This window comes from Podarcis filfolensis (genome assembly GCF_964270895.1).
Source record: "Podarcis filfolensis genome assembly, chromosome: 6".
Lineage (NCBI taxonomy): Eukaryota > Metazoa > Chordata > Lepidosauria > Squamata > Lacertidae > Podarcis > Podarcis filfolensis.
In genome coordinates this window covers 19,608,292-19,633,240 of record NC_139609.1, presented here as the reverse complement: position 1 = coordinate 19,633,240, position 24,949 = coordinate 19,608,292, and the positions used below count along the sequence as shown (strand labels likewise).

At 43.1% G+C, this 24,949-nt stretch overlaps 1 protein-coding gene across 1 annotated transcript in view; it reads right to left on the bottom strand.

Moving 5' to 3' along the window:
* Positions 1-23,074: 23,074 nt before the first annotated feature.
* LOC310765435 (receptor-type tyrosine-protein phosphatase C-like) overlaps positions 23,075-24,949 on the bottom strand; it is an 86,514-nt gene continuing 84,639 nt past the window's right edge. The window contains 1 exon segment of the mRNA XM_083620372.1: positions 23,075-24,669. Within this exon segment, the coding sequence (XP_083476498.1) occupies positions 24,397-24,669 (273 nt within the window). The 3' untranslated portion in view covers positions 23,075-24,396.

Sequence of the window (24,949 nt, the reverse complement as noted above, 5' to 3'; positions counted from 1 at the left end):
AATAACAGTCCTGTCAAAATTACAAGCCTGCAGCCATTCATTTCCCCCTATTTCTTTTTTATAATAAAGCTTCGATATTTTTCTGTAGGAGTCCATGACTGAGGGAGGGGAAAACTGAGATGGAGCCAGTTGTCTTCTCCTCAGATGCCAGCATTCAGAGCTGTTGTCATCGTTGTTTTCCAGGCCGATAAAGCCTAGAAAGAAATATTCGTATCAGTATTACCTTTTTCCTTTCAAACTGGAAACACTCCAGGAACGAAATGCCTAAACTGACAGAGAGCTTTGTCGATTGGGGGGGGGGGGGAGGGGAAATGACCTTGAAGTAATATGCCACTCCAAATAGGAAAAAGTCTGAAACCTCAAGTTCTAAGAAAATGTGTTTGAATCATGAATCTCCATCTTGTGACAGTAAATGGGGGTGGGGAGAAGCCACCACTGGTATTAATTTCTGACTACAATGAGATGGCACAGGTGGTTGCCCCAAATGTCAATGACACCATCTGACGTGTAAATCATTTTAATTATCAAGTACAATCCGTGCTAATTGATGCATTTGTGATGAAATAAGGAAGCGTAGCAAGATCCTTGCTCCTGTGGAATTTGCTTTTAAAAATAATCTCAAATGCCTCAAACTACACAGTGAGCAGGGCCACATGACACATGCTGGACTTGGCAATGGCTCCTGTGGAGGTGAAGGTGAGTCCAGCATAGAGCATCCAGAGCAAAATCCCTTTGTTGCTCAGGCAACAAAGCAAAGCTTACCTGAAAGCCCTTACAGAAGTCAGGGAGCACCACCTTCTCTCTTTGGCCCATTGGTGGAAAGAGACCCCTTAGTTTGATGGAACTGCTTTCTTTGCATTTTCTGCTTTGGTAAGAACTGGCTGGATTGGATACCCAGGCTAGACCCTGGCAGCTCTCACATTGTCATAAGCGCTAGTTACCCTTCAGCACATGAGGAAGCATTTATTGGTGTCTTCTGAAGATCAGGAGTAATGCCTTATACCGTAGCCATAACCTGGTTTAAGGACTGGCATGTCCCTGGGGATTTGAGTTAGGGATTCTACAGATTGAATCAGAAACTTGGTAGCCTGAGATGAGGCCTCAGCAGAGGGAGCTGTTGTGAACTGTACAGGCCCAGTGCTCAGAGCTGCCTTCGGACATAAAAATAATAATAGGAGCAGTACTTCTTATGTGTGGTGGTACTCAATGGTACAAGACTCAGGTAGATAGCCGTGTTGGTCTGACGCAGTCAAAATAAGTGTGCATGCACACGAAAGCTTATACAGTGGTACCTCTGGTTACAAACTTAATTCGTTCTGGATGTCCTTTCTTAACCTGAAACCGTTCTTAACCTTAGCTACCAGCACACGATTTCTGCTCTCATCCTGAAGCAAAGTTCTTAACCCAAGGTACTATTTCTGGGTTAGCGGAGTCTGTAACCTGAAGTGTATGTAACCTGAAGCTGAGGTACCACTGTACCCAGGTACCACTGTAACCCGAGGTACCACTGTACCCAGAACAAACTTAGTTGGTCTCTAGGGTGCTCCTGGACAATTTTTTATATATTTCAATGGTACAAGATACTGTCACCTCTCCCCGCCCCCCCCCGCCCCCCGTCCAAGGTAATCATTCTGCTCTGGCACTCGCAGCACTTTTACCAAGTACTGGCACCTCATTATTCACACAAAAAGTGGAGGGGAGAGAGAACTGAATGGAGTGTATAATGTTGATTTTTGTGACTAGCCGCCTGAGTGTATGAAGACTCAGATTGGCCAGACTGGTCAACAGAGGACTACTTTCTAGCTTAGGGACCCTGAGCTTTAAAAAACCCCAGCCTTTTTTCTAGATTTGGGCTGGTCCTGAGAATTAGTTGCGATAAAAGGATGGTCTGTACACAACTCCTTTTCTCTTCCCGTCTTGCAACTCAGTGTTTTTCTGGATTTGCACAAGCAATATTAAAACAAACCTCTAGATCTGTGATTCGTGAATCCTGCTTAAATTATGAGATTAATTACACCACCGTATTCTTAATGTCCTCCATTGCTTTACACAATTGGGCAGGGATATAGGATGCAACCATGCAGCCTCAAGATTCCAGGCGTATCAGCAAAGAGTGTACAAAAACCTGGAACGTGACATTTAGAAAATAGGCAACTTCTCACTAACTCTTTTGGCTGCCATAATTGTGCTATAGGTCTCAGTCAGGGGAGATAAGTCAAGATAGCTCGCACAGGCAATAAATCTTTGTGCACAAAGGCACAGTGTGCAATTGCCCCTGAGGAAATCTAACTATCCTCATACTACATTAGGCCTATCTATCTATCTATCATCTATCTATCTATCTATCATCTATATCTATCATCTATCATCTATCTATCTATCTATCTATCATCTATCTATCTATCATCTATCTATCTATCATCTATCTATATCTATCTATCTATCTATCTATCTATCTATCTATCTATCTATATCTATCTATCTATCATCTATCTATCTATCATCTATCTGTCTGTCTATCTGTCTATCATGTATCTATCTATCTAGTTTCACAGGGCTTCTTTGAACACCTTCACTTCTGTTGAGAGAGTTGCTGTTTTGCAATGCCGAAAGTGGCAGTTTTAAACAGGTGGTTTTCAGGATCACTGATGATCAACCAGAAAGTAGCAAAGGCTTAACTTGTGCTCCTTTTACTGGGTGAGAAATTCTGTTGCAGCAGAGCCTTGCCTTCTGCTGCAACAGAACGATTGCCGACACGATGAAGCTGTTTGGCAGGCAAAGGTGTGCGTCAGGGGAATTCAGAGCCTAGTCAAACTCAGATTCCTAACTAGCTGGCAGAACGTTTTGGCTTTGCTCATGCATGCACACACACACACACACACACACACACTGAGTAATAGGAAGGCAAGGCATTTGGACAAATATTGAGCACTGAATCTCACTGGCTTAGAGCTTATTCCTATGAATGCAAACATCAATTTATGGGCTTCAGTGCCAAAAGATGTGATGATGGCCACTAGCTTATACAGGATCAGTCAAATTCATGGAGGAAAGATCTATCAGTGGCTGTTAAGACAAGAAAAACAGAGCGTCCATGTACAGAGGCAGTAAACTAGAATAACAGATGCTGAGAGTAGACAACAGAAGCACAACGTCACCTTTCTTACCTGTTTGTGGTTGCCTGGAGGCATCTTGCTGGGGAAGCATTTATCTGCTACTTTTGAATACAAAGTTGAATCCACCATTTCTGCTCTGAACAGCTGCCTAAAATAACAAATCTAGTGAAGGAATGAGTTGATAACCCTGGACTCATCCACAAGGCCAGAAGCTGTTAGCAACTTCTTTACCACGCAATGGCAGGTGTCATGTAGCAAGCTCTGAAATGGCGTCTTTATGCCTTTATGTCAACGTGAGCTCATTTTCTTGATCCCAGAAGTAGAGGGATGAGCAGTGCCTTTTTAATACACTCTTGTACACAGCAAGACATCCAACTGTCCATTCAGACTTTGTAAAACATGTTACTTGTCTCCCTTGAAACAAGATAAGATGGGCAGCTTCAGAGGCAGAGCTAACTGCTCTTGGTGCCTGTGCAGATCTTGTTTTTGCTAATGAAGAGTTGACTCCAACATGCTTGGTGTGATTGCTTCTCCCTTGTCCCTGTCAGTCTATCAGAAATTGTCCGGTAGTCCAGTAGGGCAGTATTCTTCAAACTTGGGCCGCAGACTACAATTTCCATCATACCCAGCCATTGGCCAAGCTGGTTGTGGATTGGACCTGTACTCCAACAGCATATTTTGATTCTAAGTTGAGGAATATTGCAGGAGGGTACCATAGTGGTTTAACATGCACATGTTGTATTTGAAACAAATTTACATGCAAAATGTTGTTTTAAGTACTCAAGATAAACACTGCACAAAATAGGATGTTTTGCTTCTTTCTGGTATATCTGCCCTAAAGATGGTAGGCTACAATCCTGCAGCAGAACAGGTCCCGCTCCATAGATTTATCAGAGATATTTGCATGGTCAGTTGCTTAATCGTAAGAGTTCCTCCTCTGTCGTGCTCAACTCTGTGCCTCATAGTGGCCATGCAGATGTGCGAACAAGGAACAGAAACACCAAAGGCAAGGCCACATGAAATGAGGCCAGGGACAGCATCCTGTCAAACTGCAGCTGGCGGCACTTGCAGCTGAGATTAGCAGCTGCTCCCCTAAAGAGCTGGATCAGCCGAGAATGTCAGCTTGGTAGTAGGACCATTCCTGGCCTTGCCCAAAGGGCTTCTTCTTCTCCCATACCGGTGGAAGCCTATACACAAATCTTTGCAAACCAGCTGTTTCCAAACTTAAAAAAATGATTTTTCTCCACCGTTTGCTAAAAACAAAGAAGACGAGAAGATTGCCTTCAAAACATCCAGTGTTTGGAAACTACAGCTTTGTTTTCCTGAAAGCAATATATGGTGGCATTTGGGGGTTGGCTGTTGCTGTTGTTTTAAATATAAATTAACAATTAAAACTCTACCAGTAGGTAAATTTATTTAGCCTAGTATGCCTACAGCTTTTGCCTTTATCTTAGGTTAACTGGGCTAACATAAACTCTCTTTCTGTCTGGCTAATTGGCTTCCCCACTTACAGAACATTTTACAGAATGGGCTAACTTTCTGAAAGCTCTGAATTAGCTCTCAGGCAGAAGTCATTTTTACATTTTGTTCTACAAGGACATTTAAAAAATCCCTAGGAATTTAATTGAAATTTACTTTCACAAATGGGGGTTCGGGGGGGATGTAAACTGTGTGAGATTTCCCCCCCCCTTTTCTTTCATTCTTTGGCTAAAGGGAAACGATGCCAAAAATAAACAACTGTCTTTTTCATCTTTTAGAGTTAACATGAGAGAGAAAAACAAGAGATCCACAATGAGCAATTATGTCTTTGGCTTTCATGTCATTTTTACATCATTCCATGATCAGCCAAGCTCAGAAGCTGGAAGGCAACATTCTAGGTCAGTAGCTTTTGCCTCTCGTGTATTTTGATAATTAAACCAGAAGCATTTAAATAACATTCTGAAGCAGAGGCAAAATAGCCAAAGATGTGTGGCGCACTGAAAAAAATTGGCCATAATATATTTTATCCAAGCATCACAGTTATTCCTGCAGGAGAATTAGCCTACATGTCAGAACCAGTGCTTCCGGGGTCAGTTCCAAGATTCAAATTTAGGTCCATTCCAGCTTAAAGTCACTATATCACAATTTACATAATTTTGGGCGGACTGATTCATGCAGTATGCAATTTGCTTACCAGGGCTGTCTTAAGCATATCCAGCGCCATGGTGCAAAGATCCCTCCGGTGCCCCACCCCCTGTTTCCCAGAGCTGTCAACCTTTTCCCAAGCCTCTGCAGGGATCGCTCTCCTCCCGCGGGGGCTTGGGAGGCAAGTTGCACGCCCGCCAGCCATATGGTTGACGGAGCTGGCGGGTGTGCAGGAGGGAAAGGGGAGGCCGCCGGCAAAGCCGCGCAGCCACACCACTCGCTGGGGCGTCCCTGAGAGGCCGGTGCCCTGGCGCAACGCACCAGTAAACCCAATGGGAAAGACGGCTCTGTTGCTTACTAACTATGCAAATCAAGCACCATAAATTTTACATTTCTAGCAAGGACCACAGCTGGTCCTGCCAATAGGAAGAACAGGGTGGTCACTTCACAATATACGAGACGATATATACGATATACGATATCTTTATTGTCATTGTCCCATACAGAACAATGAAACTGAAAAACTACCTAAAACATTCAGAAACCCCTAAAAACTCTGAAACCCCATTTTAAAATACAATATACTATAGAGACTCCTTAGGCTGCGTTTAGAACCAGAATTGCATTTGCTTGGAAACTGTTTCTCAGGTTGCCTTTATAACCCTATACCTTCTTCCAGAAGGCAGAAGCTGAAAGAGATCATTTCCGGGTTGCGTACTATCCTGCGCTATCTCTGCCGCTTTCTTATGGCACCTGGCAGCATAGATTTGATCTAAGGTGGGAAGAGTGCACCCAATTATTGTCTCCGCAGTCTTTACAACCCTGGACAGCATTGTTTTTTCCTGGGCCGTGCAGCTCCCAAACCGCACACACACACCATAAGTTAATACACTCTCCACAGTGCAATGGTAAAATGCCATCAGCAGGTCCTTTGAGAGATTGTTTTTCCGGAGGATTCTCAGAATGAACTGGATCTTGCAGGGCAGGGAGTGGCAAGGAAGTGTTGGAGGGCACCGCTGTGTCTTCCATGCAGCCCGTCCTGCATCATATAAGCTAGTCTGTTGACTTTTGTGTAGTGCATTGCTCTCCTTACTTCCACTGCTCCAGCATTATATGGCTCTGCAGCTACACTTATTTCAGATACGAGAGGGAAGCTTTTTTTGTTGTGGGCCTTAAAAGTCTGGGGATGCTAGTGTGAAAAAAAGGAGGGGGTGAAAGCTGATCACCACTGTACAGAGGGCTCTCAATTGCTGCACCAGTGGCATGTCCACATCGCTTTAAAAAACAGCATTATAAAAGAGAGTCAAAGGGAGAAAACAACACAGAGACAGAACAGTAAAGAGTTGCAAGTAAGGGGGGAATTGACACATGCAGATTCTCATTTATTATTATTATCTGACAAGCTGTGCCTGTCAAAAATCCTCTTAAAAATATGCTGCTATTAAGGGACACTGATCCTGCTCTCTCAGTTGTTAAAAACAAGGGTAAGGACAGACAAACACAGTAGAAATATGGGCCTGATGTTGGAGGGCTAGGGTTAAATGTGAGTCCTGGCAATATTACCATTTTGCAAGTGAAATGACTTGGCATCCTGGGATATTTCCCAGAATCCTCTGCAACATGCCAGGGTTCTATGCCGGTAACACATGGGGCTCTTCCGTTGAAAGGGGCAAAGTTTGCAAAGCACTAATGTGGGATAGCCGGAAAGTATTCTGCACCATGAAGAATATGCCCTGAAGAAATCAGTGGGTAATATATAACAAGGCCATTTGTTGCCCTAATAAAAGCTATCCAGAACAAAGATATATATTGTGTCTGTTTCTGCACCACAGGAAGGGAAGGCTTTCTGCACTGACATTCCCAGCTTCCAACAGGTGCTGTTGCGGCTATCAGTGCAAAGGTCCCATTCAGTACAGTTTCCCGCTCCCATTACGTACCCTTATGAGAAGGAAAACAGGAGAAAACAGAGAGGTCGTTATACTAACCTTAAAAGCCCTCACACCCTGACCTCAGCTATGTGTTTCAAGCTGTGCAGATCACAGAAAAGAGGAAAAAGTTGTTCACAGAAGGATATTTTCTGCTCCAATAACCTTGCCTTTGTTAATACGCTGCTTGGAGAGAGAGAGAAAGAGAGAGAGAGAAATGTCAAGCCGTTTTTAAAAGCAGCACACAGGTGCAGCCCTCAGCTATCAAAAAAATAAAAAATAAAAAGATTGTTGTTGTTGTTATCTTGTCCACCATTGAGATCACTGAGAGAGAGAGAGAGAGACAAAGAAAAAATGAAAGTAAACATCCATAGGAAGGCAAAGATTATCTTATTATTATGGACCTTTGAGATGTGACCCCCGCCTCCTGCCCCACAATTGTTTGGTTTTATCTCAGGCATAGGCAAACTCAGCCCTCCATATGTTTTGGGACTACAACTCCCATCATCCCTAGCTAACAGGACCAGTGGTCAGGGATGATGGGAATTGTAGTCCCAAAACATCTGGAGGGCCGAGTTTGCCTATGCCTGTTTTATCTGCTCTGTGGGTTTTTTTCGCTCTTGGGGTGTTTTATTTCTACCTTGTAAAATGCTTTATTCTGCTTTTATCTATGTCAAGAGGTTGCAGGCCAAAAGGTGGGAATTGTTTTTTCAAAAGAAATATTTATATAAATATGAGATATTCAGCACATCAGAGTATTTTTTTAAAAAATACTCTGCTCCCTTAAGTGGTTATCACTCTCTGTAGGGAACTAGTTTGCTTTTCTGAAGAAGAAAAGGCTTTTTGAGATCCCAAATGTTCGTGCAGAATGTTTATCCTGTTAGCCTAATTAATGCCAATTTTGCATATGTGTGATTAATGGTCCCTACTGGCATCAGTAGGGGATGCAAAGTATAACCCTACTGGGACAAATATTGGTGCTGATACCTATACATTAGCACTTCAAGCACTGATACACAATAAATAAATTTTGTAGTCCTTTCCGAATCATAGATCAGGAAAAGCAGCTGTGTTTTGTTTTTTATTGCTTTTTTTTATTGGGGGCACACACAAGGGGAAGGAAAAAAAACTTAACTCTCCAGTTCTACTTAGGTATGTGCTCACATATGTGAAGAAGAGGCTACTGCAATCATTTGGCAATTGTGCTTTACACAGCTTCATATAGCGAACCTGTTTGCAACACTAGGATGTATCTCCCTTCTAGCTTGGTCCAGTCCTGGCTTTCTATGCAAACCTTAGAATGAGAAACCCATTAGGTGGAATATACCACTTCAGACTATGGTGGGTGCTACGGGTACGAATATAACAAGCAGTTCAGTTCAGTGGGAACTCCTCATGTAGGAACTTCACTGAAGTGGACACTACACAAGAGAATAACCATTCATTTCACAAATGTTCGTGCAGGGAAACTTCCTGTGTATATCAGGGAGAGCTGTGATCCAATGTTAGTGCTTTTTGGAGCTTTGCATGGTGTTGTGTTATTTCTGTTGCAGATAGGATGCTTGGCCCTTGCCTGTTTTGATGCTACCTGAACACAGGGCTTTTTTTCACCCAGAATTCACTGGAACTCAGTTCCGGCACCTCTCAGGTGGGCACCGTTGCCATTATAAGAGAACAAGGGAGGTGTTCATGGTGAGCTCCAGCACCTCTTTTTCCAGAGAATTAGCACTGCCCAAACACAATACTTTTCTGGCAGTGAGGATCCTGCTGAAAGCCGAGTAACCAACATGCAGTGTGAATCTGTGGAAAGCAGTCTTGCTGAGTTGGAAGGGACCTCAACTTTAGTCCAAATAAGGCCTCCATTTTGGAATCTGTGCAGACCTCTCCACTTCGATTTTTTGCTAATCCTTGCCCATTTTCCTCGTAATGCAACAAAACACAAACCAAAAGTTTTCAGGCAGTCTTGCTACCTGAAGTACTTTGAAATGGAATTCTTGGGACTAAATCTGGAACCATACACATAAACAGTGTACCTGGGCACATCCCATGCTGTGAAAAAATGGTGGTGGTGGGATTTAACCATTTATTTACCTCAGATTACCCCCAAAAGATGGAACATTGTAAATAAATAAAAGAGGGGGGAACTGTCCCTTGAGATACTTCGGCCCCCCAAGCTGTTATTACTCAGCTTTTAATGAGTTGCAGTACCCACATTTCCAAGCCTTTTGCCTCTTCAGAATTTGTTGTCAATTAGAGAGCTAAAACCGTAAGGCCGGCCATGATGATTCAAGGAGGATTGCAGCAATAGAGAGGTGAGCTGGAGAGAGGGAAATGGTGAGAGGAATAAGAAACAGAAGAAGAAATTTCTAGAAATAGGAAAGGAGAATCATGGGACATTCTCAAGTGACTTCTCATGTCACTTTCTTCCTACAATGTACAAACTCATGCTTAGGCAGAACGCCTGAGGAACTCGAGAAAAGCTAAAAGTATAATTAATGAGGATATTTCCCCCCACATTTATATGATGGCTCACTCACATATTTATTTATTCATTTGGAACATTTGTTGGCCACCCAATCAACAAGGTCTGAGTCGCTCACCCAGAGTTTAAACAGCATTGGAACCTGGTTATGTTGAAAAGATGTAATAAAGTTCCTGGATCTCTTTCTTCTGCAACTTCACCAAATGGGCAAAAACTTCCACATAGTGATTGCAGCACTGCACTGAAACTGTGGCTACCATGTCCGGATCAGCTCTCCCGATAATTCAATCTGGCACTGCTGTTGTTGCATTTCAAATCACGAAACCAGAGACCTCAGCCCTTGAAGCAATCTTTCACACATTTCCACTAGACTTACCCTCCCTCACTGCCTGTTCCAAAAAATAGCAAGCAGTCAAGCTCCCAAGAATGGTGCCTGGGTGTCTCAAAAACTGCTTATACACTGCACATTTGTAGACAGTATGACTGCTAAAAAACAAAGCGGGACTGGGGGCTTGCTTTATTTCAGCACTTTCATCTCTAAATATCTAAGTTAACACACCAACCCGGGTATCTTTATAAATTACTTGAACACAGCATGAAATACTATTAAAGGCATAGATTCCAGGTCGTAAATCAGAAATTGCCTGCTTGTTAGTAATAACTGTACAAAGTATATATTTTATAAGGAATGCAATTAAAGACAGAAACATATGTCTAAAATTACCAGAGATTTAACTATGAAGCCTATCAACAGTCTTGTGTCTCCATCGGGATATGTTTACTTAAGAAGAAGTCAGCAAGTTTTGTTTTGGTCTCCCCCCCCCCCCCAATAAGTGCCCTATTGTAAGAATTACACATACAAGCTTGGAATAATTTTTGTGTTTTTTAAAAAGTCAGGTTGTTATTGCTGATACCTGGGAAAAGATTCTGTACTATGCACAGCATATATGTGCCCCTTAGTTTACAGTGTGTCTTTTCCATATTGTAAATTTCAAATTAATCAGATATGTGACTTCAGCAGTTTGGATGAGGATGTGGCTATGACTACATAGCAGTCCTCATGCAATGGAAACAAACAATGGATGGGGGCAGTGATGAAATTTGTGGCGGTGAACAATGCGCCAGGGCTACAATCTTACAGAGATTATAATCCTATAATTTTCATCGACTAACGGCTCTGTCAGAAATAATCAGAATACACACACACACAAACACACTAGATGTGAGTGAGGGAAAACTGAAAGGCTTATTTCTTTTAATCTTCACCATCGCCATAATCAAAAACTCATTTCAATAAACAATTTCACGTAGCAAACCTATTCCAACAAGTCTGTTCTGCTCTGAACGAACCATTTCCTAGTTATAATAACCAGCGATCATCACCATGTATCATCTGTATGGGATTCAAAATACTGAACCAGCCTTTTCGACCATCACTACTGATATCATTGTTCCCCCAGAAAGGGTTCTTTTTTCCTGTATTTCTTATAGCTGTCTGTATTTTGCTTCCCTCCTTTTGCAGGTTTTTTGGGGGGCGGGGATGTGTGAAGGAGGGGCGGTTGGCTTTATCTGCACTTCAGTTTCTACCTTCCTGCTTGTGAAGTCTACGCTCCCTTAAAGGAAGCATGAAATTATGCAAAGCTTTCCCCCTCAGGTCCTCCCCCATTTCCCTCCTGCAGACAAACCCTCTCACACGCCTAATGAGGGTAGCCAGTGAAACTCAGCAGCTGCCTTCACTCACCCCAGATAAGCTCATAATGAGAGGCGCTGACTTCTTGGAACATTGGTCTTCCATTGTGTGGGGACAGCCCTGCTGCAGGCGAATTCCCTCATGACGCAAGTGCCAGAGACTGCTGGCAAACATCGCCCGAGTAATATTTCACATGAGGAAATTTGGGAGAGAGAAAGAGAAAGTGGACGCTTGTAGAAGCCCACAAACACTGCCAAGCTGGGGAAAAAAATATTAGTGGAAATAATTGGAATTGTAGTCCTATTCCCCGCCCCAAGGAACTTCAAACATGGCAAGTGTCATAACAACATAATGACCCACATAATGCAAAACAGAGCTGACACATTCAAAAAGTTACGCATACAGGCTCTCCACAGACATGTTTCTGAGACTGGCGGGAGAAATTTGCTACCTAGTTCCTTATATTGACCGTCAACTAAGATGATGTAAAATGAAATTATAATCTTAAATACCGTATTTTTCGCTCTATAACACACACCAGACCATATCACGCACGTAGTTTTTAGAGGAGGAAAACAAGAAAAAAAATATTCTAAACGAAATAGTGGATATATGATTTTTGTGGTTCATGCTGTGGCCACAGACATGTGATCTGACAGTGAGTTTGGAGTAGCCCAATGCAAAAAACCTGAGGATCCATGTGGATCCATGCTTTGTAACCATGGAGGAGGGAAGGAAGGGGAACCATGGATCCTCTGCTCACGACTGCAGCAGATCCCCCCCGATACCCGCAGGCATTCGCTCCATAACACGCACAGACATTTCCCCTTACTTTCTAGGAGGAAAAAAGTGAGTGTTATGGTGCAAAAAATACGGTATATGTCTCTTATTCTTTCTGTGGACATTGTGTTAAATGTTTTAATTAAAAAAGAATTATGGATATACAGTGGTACCTCGGGTTAAGTACTTAATTCATTCTGGAGGTCTGTTCTTAACCTGAAACTGTACTTAACCTGAAGCACCACTTTAGCTAATGGGACCTCCTACTGCCGCTGTGCCGCCGGAGCATGATTTCTGTTCTCATCCTGAAGCAAAGTTCTTAACCCGAGGTAATATTTCTGGGTTAGCGGAGTCTGTAACCTGAAGCGTATGTAACCTGAGGTACCACTGTAGTAAAATATTTTAATCCACCATGTTAGAGATAGTGAGTTAAGTAAAAAATCTTACTATCATTGAAGCCAAGACCACAGGAAGGAGCCTCATAACAGGTGGGGTTACACGCCCATCTTATCCCACTATTATCTACACTTGGTTTCCCCTACCTCTTGCTTAATCTCCATATATTTTGAACTACAGCTCCCATCGGCTCCACCAGCATAGCTAAAGAGCTGGTGGGAGTTGAAGTCTAAAACATCTGGAAAGAAGCTGGTTGGGGAAATCTGTTCTAATGGCCCAGGGGTCAATCAGGGTGTAAGAACAACAACAAGAAGAGTTTGGATTTGATATCCCACTTTATCACTACCCTAAGGAGTCTCAAAGTCAAATTTCCCTTCCTCCCCCACAACAAACACTCTGTGAGGTGAGTGGGGCTGAGAGATGTCAGAGAAGTGTGACTAGCCCAAGGTCACCCAGAAGCTGCATGTGGAGGAGCGGGGAATCGAACCCGGTTCATCAGATTACGAGTCCTCCGCTCTTAACCGCAACACCACACTGGCTCACTGGATTGCAGAGAGCTAAGGACTGTAGTGTTCTAGCAACTGGTTGCTTTCGTAGCCTAGTCACCTGGACCCTACCTGGCTGGACCTGTCTGCAACTTCTTAGGCCAGCCTTCTTCGGGGCCTTAAGGTGCACATTCTGGTCCCCCCCCCCAATTTTTTTTATTGATTTTCCACATAATTTTTTTTCAAAACAAACAAACAAACAAACAAACATAAAATTCCACCATAGTTGAATCAAACTTCATAACATTGTTAAGTGACTTCCTCGTATTCCCCTGGTTGGATTTCAGTGTGTATCATTTTAACGGTTTTCCAACACCTAAATTCTTAAAAGATTAACTTAATGACTTTTCATCTTTCTTTCTAAACAATTCAACTTTAAACATGTTAATTCATCACATCAAATATTTAAATCCTAGATAATTGCAAGCTGTCTAATTAAGTTTATTTAACATATTTAACTAAATAGTCTTTAAATTTCCTCCTTTCTTCCTGGTAATCCTCCTCCTTCTGATCGCGGACTCTTCCAGTCAGGTCGGCTAGCTCCGAAAAGTCCATCATCTTCATCTGCCAGTCTTCCACTGTTGGTACTTCTTGTGTTTTCCAATTCTTGGCTAATAAAATTCTAGCAGCAGTTGTGGCATACAAAAATAATTTAACATCTTGGACAATTCCAATCCAGTTATTCCAAGAAGAAAGGCCTCCGGTTTCTTAATAAATGTATATTTCAACATTTTTTTCAGCTCATTATAAATCTTCTCCCCAAAGTCTTTCACCTTGGGGCAGTTCCACCACATATGAAAAAAGATACCTTCTTTTTCTTTACATTTCCAACAAAGATTATCACTATTACGATACATCTTTGCTAATTTTACAGGAGTTAAGTACCATCTATACATCATTTTCATAATATTTTCCTTTAATACCGTACATGCAGTGAACTTAACCCCTTTCCTCCACAACCTTTCCCAATCTTCAAACATTATATTGTGTCCTACATCTCTTGCCCAGTCTATCATTCCTGATTTAACTTAGGGTGCACGTTCTGGGTGCACACACAGAGTGGCACAGGGTGGGTTGCTGGTGTCCAGGGTGGGGCAAGTATTGTGCCCCCTGCTGGACTGGGCAGCTGGGGTGGAGGCGTGGGGAGGTTTGAAGCCCTCATGTAGGGAAGGGCGAGCCAGTGCAACTTCATCGGCCAGACCAGGGGCAGGCATCCCTTTGCTGGCCACATGGCTACAGTGAAGGCAGATCAGTACCAGCCTGCTTTCCCTGTACATTCATAGCTAATATGCCTGATGATTCAGAAATGTCTAGCCTTATCCGCCTCTGCCTCCATAATTCTGCCCTTAGGCAGTGCCACATTTTCCTAGCCTATAGGAGCAGCCTGGCTACTTCCCATTTGGCAAGTTAGTGTTGAGCTGGAAAGTAAGTCCTTTGGTTTCTAAAGAACCCTGAGGAGCCATTGGGGAGAGAGAGGGTGAGGGTGAAGATCTGGGCAGGTCAGCAGATATTCTCGTAGATGGGTTATCGTTTGTACATCTGTTGGAAAACCATATCAGTCACACGGTCACTAACAGCTGTTGCATCAGACTTATAATGAAGCACTATATACAAAGTGTATGCGCACTGGTGGTGGGGAGGACATTGGAACAGATGATGGAAAGTGATTGTGCAGGATTCCTTGATAGGCAACAGCAAACAGATTCCAGTTTCGTTAAGGTAGAACTTTAACAAGCCTTGGGGGGGGGGAACAGCTCATGTGTACAGTGGTACCTCGGGTTACATACGCTTCAGGTTACATACGCTTCAGGTTACAGACTCCGCTAACCCAGAAATAGTACCTCAGGTTAAGAACTTTGCTTCAGGATGAGAACAGAAATTGGGCTCTGGCGGTGCAGCGGCAGCAGGAGGCCCCATTAGCTAAAGTGGTGCTTCAGGTTAAGAACAGTTTCAGGTTAAGAACAGACCTCCGGAATGAATTAAGTACTTAACCTGAGGTACCACTGTAAAGGGCTTTGTTATGAACCTTAGAAGCTACACAAAATGGAACAGTGGTCTGAACACAAAGCAGCCTGCGCATAAGAAAAGTATCTTATGCTGTGCTGATGCATAGTGCTGAGTCTAAATAGATGAGATGGTATAATGTGCAGTACAGGATTGTGTGATGAAACTACCCTTTGGAGGTAGCAATACAGAATGTAGCCAGTAGAATAACAGAAGTCCCACACCAGTGTTCAAAGTGTTTGTGTGAAGGGGGCACAGTGTGCAAGACCCAATCCCAAACCACAGGGCTTCTTGCACTGAGGAGGTAGGGAACTTCTAACCATGTTCTAACCCCCACAGGAATGTTCAGAGAATTTAGCGTGCCCATCCACACACACTTAAAAGCTTCCTTTCAGAGCTTGCTGCCCATCACAGCATGGCTTGGGAGACACACATGGGCTGGAGCTGCTGGGGAGAGGGCTGGCACACACACACACACTCTTCTCTCCTTACACACTTGCCCCCCAGCTGTTGCTTGAACACCCAAACAGGGCTTCTGCCAGGTCTTAAGAGGGAATGTTTCATTGAACTGACACCATAGCTAGTTATTATTAAAGCAATAACATATAAAATGAACGCAGCACCCAAAATATTAGTCTGACTTGGTTTTCCTTTGCCCTTAAGCACACACATGCAAAATCAAGGTCTATTTGATTTAGTAATAGAATTCTGTAATTTTGGGCAGTGGAAAAGGGGGGGGGGGCTAAATGCAATTGCACCTCATCACTCATATAATTGAGAAATTAATCTTGGGTATAGAAGGTAAATGGCCTATGTAAACGCCCCTCCCCACCTTTGTCAATGCTACTCTATGTCAAGAGCACTGGCAACTTATGGCTGGCTTCCCAAGACTGGTCCTGTGTCAAGCAAAGAGTGTGTGCCAGCCTGTGTGTGTGTGTGTGTGTGTGTGTGCAGGAGGGCGAGCGAATAACTAGATTTCAGTAAGGCTTTTGACAATATATTCTTTTGACATGGTATTATTTATTTATTTATTTATTTTGAGGGCGGGATATTTATTTATTTACATTTTATTTAACATAATTGTTACAAACTATAAGCAAAACACTGCAAATACGTACACGCATATACACTTCAAATAAGCACATATACAGAAAAAAGGGGGGAAAAGAGGAAAAAAGAAGAAAAGAAAAAATAAAGAGAGAAGAAGAAGAAGAAGAAAAGTTGGAAGAATTTCTTCCCAAATTTATTCTACAAATATCTCAATAATAATAAAATTTCATTGATTGACTTCCATCGCTTACACTGCACTTCCTATATACATTTTAAGCATGGTATTCTTGTGGAGAAGCTGGTAACATGTTAGATAGATTTGGAGCTGGTTGACTGACCAAACCCAGAGTGCTCACAAATGGCTGGATGCTCATCCAGTTTGAAAGATGACAGCAAACTGGGAGGGGTAGCCAGTGCTGCCAAAGACAGAATCAGGGTTCAGAGTGACCTTAACAGATTGGAGAACTGGGCCAAAACTAATAGCGCTTTATGGGAAGGAATTGGTTAGTTTAGATAGATAAATGTTGGAGAAGTTGTGCTGAAAGTGCCTCTTTGAGGTACTGGATGTGGAAATGCCCTGTAGTGTTTTCTCTCTGGGCAGAGATTACTGCAGATGCCAACTTTGATAGAAATCCTTTGCATTTGTGGATGTTCGCACACTCTTAAATTATATTTCTGTGGTGTGGGGACTAACAGAAGGACAACAAAAATGGATTCTTTTAGAAGACTTTTTAGAAAACTTTTAGAAGACATCTCAAGGCAGCCCTGTTTAGGGAAGCTTTTAATGTTTAATAGGTTATTGTATTTTAGTGTTTTGTTGGAAGCCGCCCAGAATGGCTGGGGGGACCCAGCCAGATGGGCAGGGTATAAATAAATAAATAAATAAATAAATAAATAAATAAATAAATAAATATAATAATAATAATTGAAACCCTGCTGGTAGCTCACGCTGTAAGGTTGGAAGGGCATACACTCATACACTCTCTCTCTTAGGGGTTTCAAGATCTCACTACCCTTTCTATGAATGCAGGACTTACCATTGCTCAGTTTTGCTGAGACACCTATTTGGACTGCCTGAATTAGTTTTATACCTTTAAAACAAGACTGGTGGGATATTGTTACTGTTAAAGTCAACTGGCGGTGGTTTGTTGTGGTGGTTAAAATTATTATTCTTATTTGTTAATTAAAATAAAAGTCATGCCAATGGAGAGAGTGAAATTACTCTGTGTGAACTGGTCCAAGCAAGCTTTTGTGCACAAATCCATGACTTAAAACTATCAGCTTTGCACTTGTGATGGCAAAACCTTATATAAGTTTCTGCTGAAACGAGGCTGTACAAACATACGGTTGGCAGCAGCGTCTGTTGTTTAATCTGGCATGCCCACTTCCCCCCAAAGACGTCCAGCAGCCTAACAGATGAACACCTGCATAGACAGAGTTTCTTTTTCCTTTTTCTGTTTTTGGCCCAGCTCGAACTATATCCTGTTCTTACGTTTCTGTTTTTATTTAGCCCAGGTTCCTTTTTAAAAAAAAAAAACATTTCCTGCCTGTGTGGTCTTTATCCTGAAACCACTTGCAACAGACTTTAATTTGCACTGGATTATTTCAAAGCCTGAGATCATTGCACTTCTCTTTGTTGCCATTCTTCTTTCTGGGTGGAAAAGTATTGCGTTGCAGCACATGGGTATCACTGTAGTTTATGGTTCAGTTTCAGAATGTTGCCAATAGGGGTGAATAAACATTTCAAATACATTTTTTAAAAAATATATATATATAAAATATCCACCTTCCTGTTTGCTTTACTTTTTGGAGTATGGTTTTAATTTCAGTTTTGGTTCATTACAACTGTTTACCTTGGATTTGTTGGCATTAGATTTTCTATTTGAGCACAGAAGTGCCTGTTTTGACAGAACGAATCCCATCCCATGATTCACACATTGCACAGTGGCAAATCTAGGTTTTCCATGGAAAGTACGCTGATCACAGCTCCCTGAAGGGTGCACTCGCGATGTACATTTGCAAATCTATTTTGTTGCATCTGCGCTTAACATTTGAAGGTGTGGGCTGTACGGCACAATCCTGTGCATGTTTATTCAGATGGAAATAGGCCCCACTATTCCACATCCATGGAAGTGAGAGCTGGACCATAAAGAAGGCTGATCGCTGAAGAATTGATGCTTTTGAATTATGGTGCTGGAGGAGACTCTTGAGAGTCCCATGGACTGAAAGAAGATCAAACCTATCCATTCTGAAGGAAATCAGCCCTGAGTGCTCACTGGAAGGACAGATCCTGAAGCTGAGGCTCCAATACTTTGGCCACCTCATGAGAAGAGAAGACTCCCTGGAAAAGACCCTGATGTTGGGAAAGATGGAGGGCACAAGGAGAAGGGGACGACAGAGGGTGAGATGGTTGGACAGTGTTCTCGAAGCTACCAGCATGAGTTTGACCAAACTGCGGGAGACAGTGGAAGACAGGAGTGCCTGGTGTGCTCTGGTCCATGGGGTCACGAAGAGTCGGACACGACTAAACAACTAAACAACAACAACAACATTCCACATCCCCCCCCCATTCCATTTACAGAAGCCAACTGGACTGGCAATTGAATCTGGGAATTGGCACTGGCCACCATCCTCCACCAATCCAGATACCTGATGGCTAGTTTAGAGGGCACAAATCCTGCCACACGCACACACAGTTCCATCTTCCAACACCTCACCACTGCACTCTGTCCCTTAGAATCTGATCACCAAGGCAGACGCTCCACCCTGCCGAAAGTTAGAGCCAGCCCTGTGTGCATTCAAAGAATTCCACAGGCTGAAATTGCCTTACTGTGCAGTTCAATAGAAGATTAAAGGACTGAAGGATCACCACTCTCTGTCCTGCTGCCTAAAGTCACCCTTTACAGGAGTGATGGACTGCTCACAAATGATCTCTAAACTCATTTAAATACTATGTGATTAAATTGTAGGGAGGGACAGTCTACTGTAGGTGACCTGCTACAGCCCCAAATGTGTCCATGTTAAGAAACATGCAATGGGGTCCTAGAAGACATTGTAGGAAAGAGGTGTTGGGGGCAACAACAATGGAATGGCTAGGGATTAAGTCAGGGGCTGAGGGGCTCCATAAATTGAGACCCAAAGGAGCAAGGCAGGGGTGAGGAACCTGTGGCCCTCCAGATGTTGCAAGCCTTTTTGGCTAGGGCTACCAGGAGTTGGGGGACGCGGGTGGCGCTGTGGGTTAAACCACAGAGCCTAGGACTTGCCAATTGGAAATGTCGGCGGAGCTCACCCTGCGACGGGGTGAGCCCCCGTTGCTCGGTCCCTGCTCCTGCCAACCTAGCAGTTTGAAAGCATGTCAAAGTGCAAGTAGATAAATAGGTATCGCTTTGGTGGGAAGGTAAACGGCGCTTCCGTGCGCTGCTCTGGTTCGCCAGAAGCAGCTTAGTCATGCTGGCCACATGACCCGGAAGCTGTACTCCAGCTCCCTTGGCCAATAAAGCAAGATGAGTGCTGCAACCCCAGAGTTGGTCATGACTGGACCTAATGGTCAGGGGTCCCTTTACCTTTACCAGGAGTCCAGAAACATCTCAAGGGTCCCCATTCCTGTTATTGTGAGGTCTTCAAAGCACACCACAGGGCAGCAGCATTGTGTCCTTTGCTGGTGCCCGGGGCACAGAGGGTAAACAAAACCCACTGCTTCGGCCAAGCCTTATTGCTGCCGCTTGCCAGATGAGCGCAGGGCACAGAGGATTCACGGGGCCAAGCTGCACTGCCAGTCCATTCAGTGGGGAGCCCGACTGGCCGATGTAGCACTTGGCAGGTGCAAACCCTCCTCCCCATTCTGGTTGGGTGGCCATTCAGCGAGGAGGCTGGGGGAGCGGCAGCAAGGCCAGGCCAGGCTTGGCACAGGGCTCTTTCTAAGGGGCTTTCTCACCTGTTTTAGAGCCTCATACTGGAGCTCAGTTGGTTAGAGCATGGTGCTAGTAATGCTAAGGTTGCAGGTTTGATCCCCGTATGGGTCACCTGCATATTCCTGCATTGCAGGGGGTTGGGCTAGATGGTGCTTAGGAACCCTTCCAACTCTATGATTCTAGGTATAGATGTTCTGCACATTCCCTTACAAAGGCAAGCACTGTGCAAGTCTTTGTGAAGCCCATGCAAATATCTGAACGGGGAGTGAGTTAACTTCCTCGTCTCCTCTCGTGGCCATCAGAACAGTGCCATCGTCAGCAGAGATGTAGCTAAAAGCTTTCCTCGTCTTATCCTCCATCTTACATTTATGAAGTCAGAGGAAGCAGTGACCACAAACTGAAATTCAAGGCCCTGGCAGCACACTCCATTTAATGTACAGTGGTACCTCGGGTTAAGTACTTAATTCGTTCCGGAGGTCCGTTCTTAACCTGAAACCGTTCTTAACCTGAAGCACCACTTTAGCTAATGGGGCCTCCTGCTGCCGCCGCGCCACCGGAGTACGATTTCTGTTCTCATCCTGAAGCAAAGTTCTTAACCTGAAGCACTATTTCTGGGTTAGCGGAGTCTGTAACCTGAAGCGTATGTAATCTGAAGCGTATGTAACCCGAGGTACCACTATACATATAGATGCACCTGTATTGTTTTGTCATGAAGGAAGTATGATACATATTGAGGAGGCACTGGAGTTGGGGGGGTTAACCCCCACTATTAAAAAAAAAAACAAAGAACAAGTTGCAGACCTCTGAAAAAAAGATTGGGAGTCTCATTATGGAAATACTTTGATTCTTGGGAAACTGGGCACACACAACAGCCGCGATCCTGCACAGTGGGGTAGCAGCTTAAAGTTAGGTGTGAGTCCCTCAGCCAGATAGTACCCACCAAGCTTGAAAACAGGGTGAAACTATTTTTGTCCTTTAAGCCAAGGATGGAGAAGCTGAGGCCATTCAGCTGTTGTTCGACTAAAAACCCCATCATCTCTGACTTTTGGCCATGCCGGCTAACGGGAGCTGAAGAAGACCTCAATTTCTCCACCCCCATGTGAAGCAAAGACCCTGCAAATGTTTAGTGGCACCATAAAAGTCCTCCCTGGCTTACAGTGCAATCTAGCCATGTCTACTCAGAAGTATGTCCTATTGAATTCAATGGGATTTACTCCCAGGTAAGTGGGGCTAGGGTGCAACTTCAATCTCATTGTCAGTTGCACCAATGGCCGTGAATTAAGAACCACAGGTTTCATCCTTCTTGCCGTATTATTTTACTTATTTAGGAAAAAAAGTTGTACAGCCTGTTTAATCTCAAATCTCTAAGTGGCATGCACAGTAAAATTTTCTATAAAACACAGCTGAAATCTACAGCACTGTTAAGACATGAGAATAATAGAAACAGATAAAATCAGTAAAACTTTTAAGACAAACATAGGCTAAATTCTATGCTAGGGTAGGTTTGCAGAAATAAAAGTTTTCAGCAGACATTTACTGCCGCTGCCTAAGTATTTGTCTCAAAGCACTTTTTGTTTGAAAGATTAACTTCTATTTGAAATGTTTTAGCACAGCCTAGTGGACAAACTATGTAGTTGTATGGAAACCTAGTGAGACACCTTTGGGCACCTGAAACAGCCGGACAGCTGTCCCTCTTAGTATATTTTTTTATTATCTCCCCACCTGCTGTGAAACAATTCCCCACCTTTCCTTCATCTACTGCTTGACCCTAATTCTGCTCCTGCCAAATTACCATTAAAATATTTGATACCTTGTTATTTCCACAGGTTTTAGACTATCTACATACCCAGGGACAATTCTCTGTCACACATCCCTTCCTGAGAGGGACCCAGAGAAAATTACCATAAAGTAATTATTAGACAAGCTGTGATGTTTGGTGTCCTACTTCTTCTTAGCCCTCAGGCCTCTTCTTAGCACTGGATGGAGGTCAGGGCTAGTGAAGATGTTTTCCAGGTAGGGGAACCCGAGTTGACACCAATTTTCTCCTAAGCTTTATTTTATTTTATTTATTCTTTATTTATTCAACTTATACACCACCCTATGCCCAGAAGCCTACATTCATGAGCTCCCGTTGCTCGGTCCCAGCTCCTGCCAACCTAGCAGTTCGAAAGCACGCCAAAAAGTGCAAGTAGATTAATAGGTACCACTCCGGCGGGAAGGTAAACGACATTTCCGTGTGCTGCTCTGGTGTTGGTGTTCCATTGTGCCAGAAGCGGCTTAGTCATGCTGGCCACATGATCTGGAAAAACTGTCTGCAGAGTGGACAAACGCTGGCTCCCTCAGCCTGTAAAGTGAGATGAGCGCTGCAACCCCAGAGTCGTTCGTGACTGGACTTAACTGTCAGGGGTCCCTTTACCTTTATACCTGGAGGCTTACATTCATTTTTTACTTTGTGCTCATGGCAAATATCAAGAACATTAAGGGAAGCATCATCATCTTAGCAATCTGACTAGCAAAAGTGTGCTGGAGTAATGGACACCATCTGTAGAAGGAAAAATGAAGCCTTGTGTCTGCAGTGATTTAGGTTTAGATACAAGGGATGCAAGTGGCGCTTTGGTCTAAACCGATCAGCAGTTCGAATCCCTGCAACCAAGTGAGCTCCCGTTGCTCTGTCCCAGATCCTGCCAACCAAGAAGTTCGAAAGCATGCAAGTGCGAGTAGACAAATAGGTACCGCTGCAGTGGAAAGGTAAACAGCATTTCCGTGAGTTCTGGCTTTCGTCACAGTGTACTGCTGTTCCAGAAGCAGTTTAGTCATGCTGGCCACATGACCTGGAAAGCCTGAAAGCGAGATGAGCGCCACTCATACTATTTGCTTTCTTCAGTGCCACAGCCCCAATCCGAATTGTACAGCCCACAATACAACTTGTAAGTTGCTTTGAGTGACTAATAAATGCTAATAACCCTGTAACATCTATGTAGTTTGGCCCTGAAAAACCATACATTTTGTGTTGCAGAAGACATCAATTTAGGATGACCTGTAAAAATAAAATTCCAACCCACCTTGTTTATTACAATGATGCCAAACCTTTTCTATGCCTCAGAATAACTTCTGAGGGGTTATTTTTATCTGATATATTATTTTTATTTCAAAGCAGAAATAGAAATAAAACATATAGAACTTATTTTCATATAAAATTTGCGTAATTTCAGAAAGAGTAGCATATACAAGAATAAAAAGAAAACCTATTTTAAGAAAAGCTTCATTCAAGTCAGAGAAAACTCGTGTCTGTGTGTGTGTGTGTTTGTAATATTTCAGGTGTGATAACACGTGGAAACCAAGTAAACTGACTAATGTCCGTCTAGCAAACTGCAAAACATTCAGTGTTCATAACTTACAAGCAACCTTTTTGCACATCCTAAGGGGAACAGTCAGTTGGATATCTATGAACACAGTGACATCTAGAGGCAGGTTGGAGAAATGCAAGTCTTTTAAAAATAGGATCTTGCAGCAGTACGGTTACTTCAGTATTAGAAAATGCTCAATGTCTACAATGGGCATTGTGCTGTGTATGCACCAATGCTACCATCTGCTCACCGGAGGGCATATTCCCCAAACAGCATATAATTTACGCCTTCATCTGCCCCAGCTGTTACATGTCTCTCCCTTCCAATAGTTTAACTTCACCCCCAAAGGTGAATTCATCTCCATTGTCTCCCAAGACAGACAGACACCAACAAAGAACAAGTACCTAGGGGTGCCCAGTGTAATTTTCTAAACCTAACCCCCCACCCCTCCCACACTTTGATCTTCATTTTCTTCTGCCATATCCCAACCTTGTCTTAAGAGTCTCTTTATTCTAGAAGTGTTGCACTTTGCTTTGGCTATCTGCCTGTACATTTAAATCTGTAGTTGCATATGATTGGTGATACGTATCTAAACTGTGCTAGTGATTTTTCTCTTTTGTCAAAACAAACACAAACAAGTGAAGATTTCCTTTCCTCTTTCAGTGCTATGTAAAATACCAACTTGTAAAAAAGAAAATAAAGAGCTTGATACTATACAATTAAAAAAAAACAAAAACACCACACACCCCAAAGAGTGCAAATATTACCAAACGATTAAAGATGTCAACTCTACACACAAACGCACCTGCACAATTCACAGTATGCTGAAGCTATCTACAAGTTTCAAGTGACCTATTGCGTACCTTTGCGGGGAAACAATCTTTTCAGGAGTTCATTAAAAAAAACCTTTCTCTAAAGAAAACAAGAGTTTGGGATTGTGTGGTGAGAGAGAACATTCCCCCAACATTTGCTGCTGAATGAACCATCTGTGGGATGTACAGAAGCCTTGAAGGGAAGAATAAGCTTTTAGGCTATTTCAGTTAAAATTGGGTTTGTGGGTCCATTGAAAGAACTTTCTGCTTCCCTTGATCCATCCTTTGCTATAGATTCTTCGTGCTTTTCCGCATTATTCCCACTTGTCTGCACTGGAAGGCAGAGATCAATGGTAACAGAGTTAGCCCCTTCGTCTTCCTTTACATCATTTGGAATATTCACTTTGTGTTCTTGGTTTTTTTGCAGTTCTCCATTCTGGGCGGGATACACGCTGGCAATAGCATCATACAAAAACTGATAATCCTCCTAAAAAGGAAGGGATTCAAAGAAGGAAAAGAGAAAGCAGAATGACTATCGGCACAACAGTGTCCTATACTGTTCTTCTTATCTCAAGTGGTTTCCCTGAGCAGGGGCACGAAGGCTGGGAGACAGGCAAAGTGTGGTTGCTGGGCTTCTTAGCATCAAATTCTGCTGGTGTAAAACAGTGGGTTTTATCAAATGAAACTACAGGGCGCCCAATTTCCTAGGAAGCTTATCATGGGTTCCTTAAACAATGGCAGATACGCCTCTTTGGAAGACAGCTAGG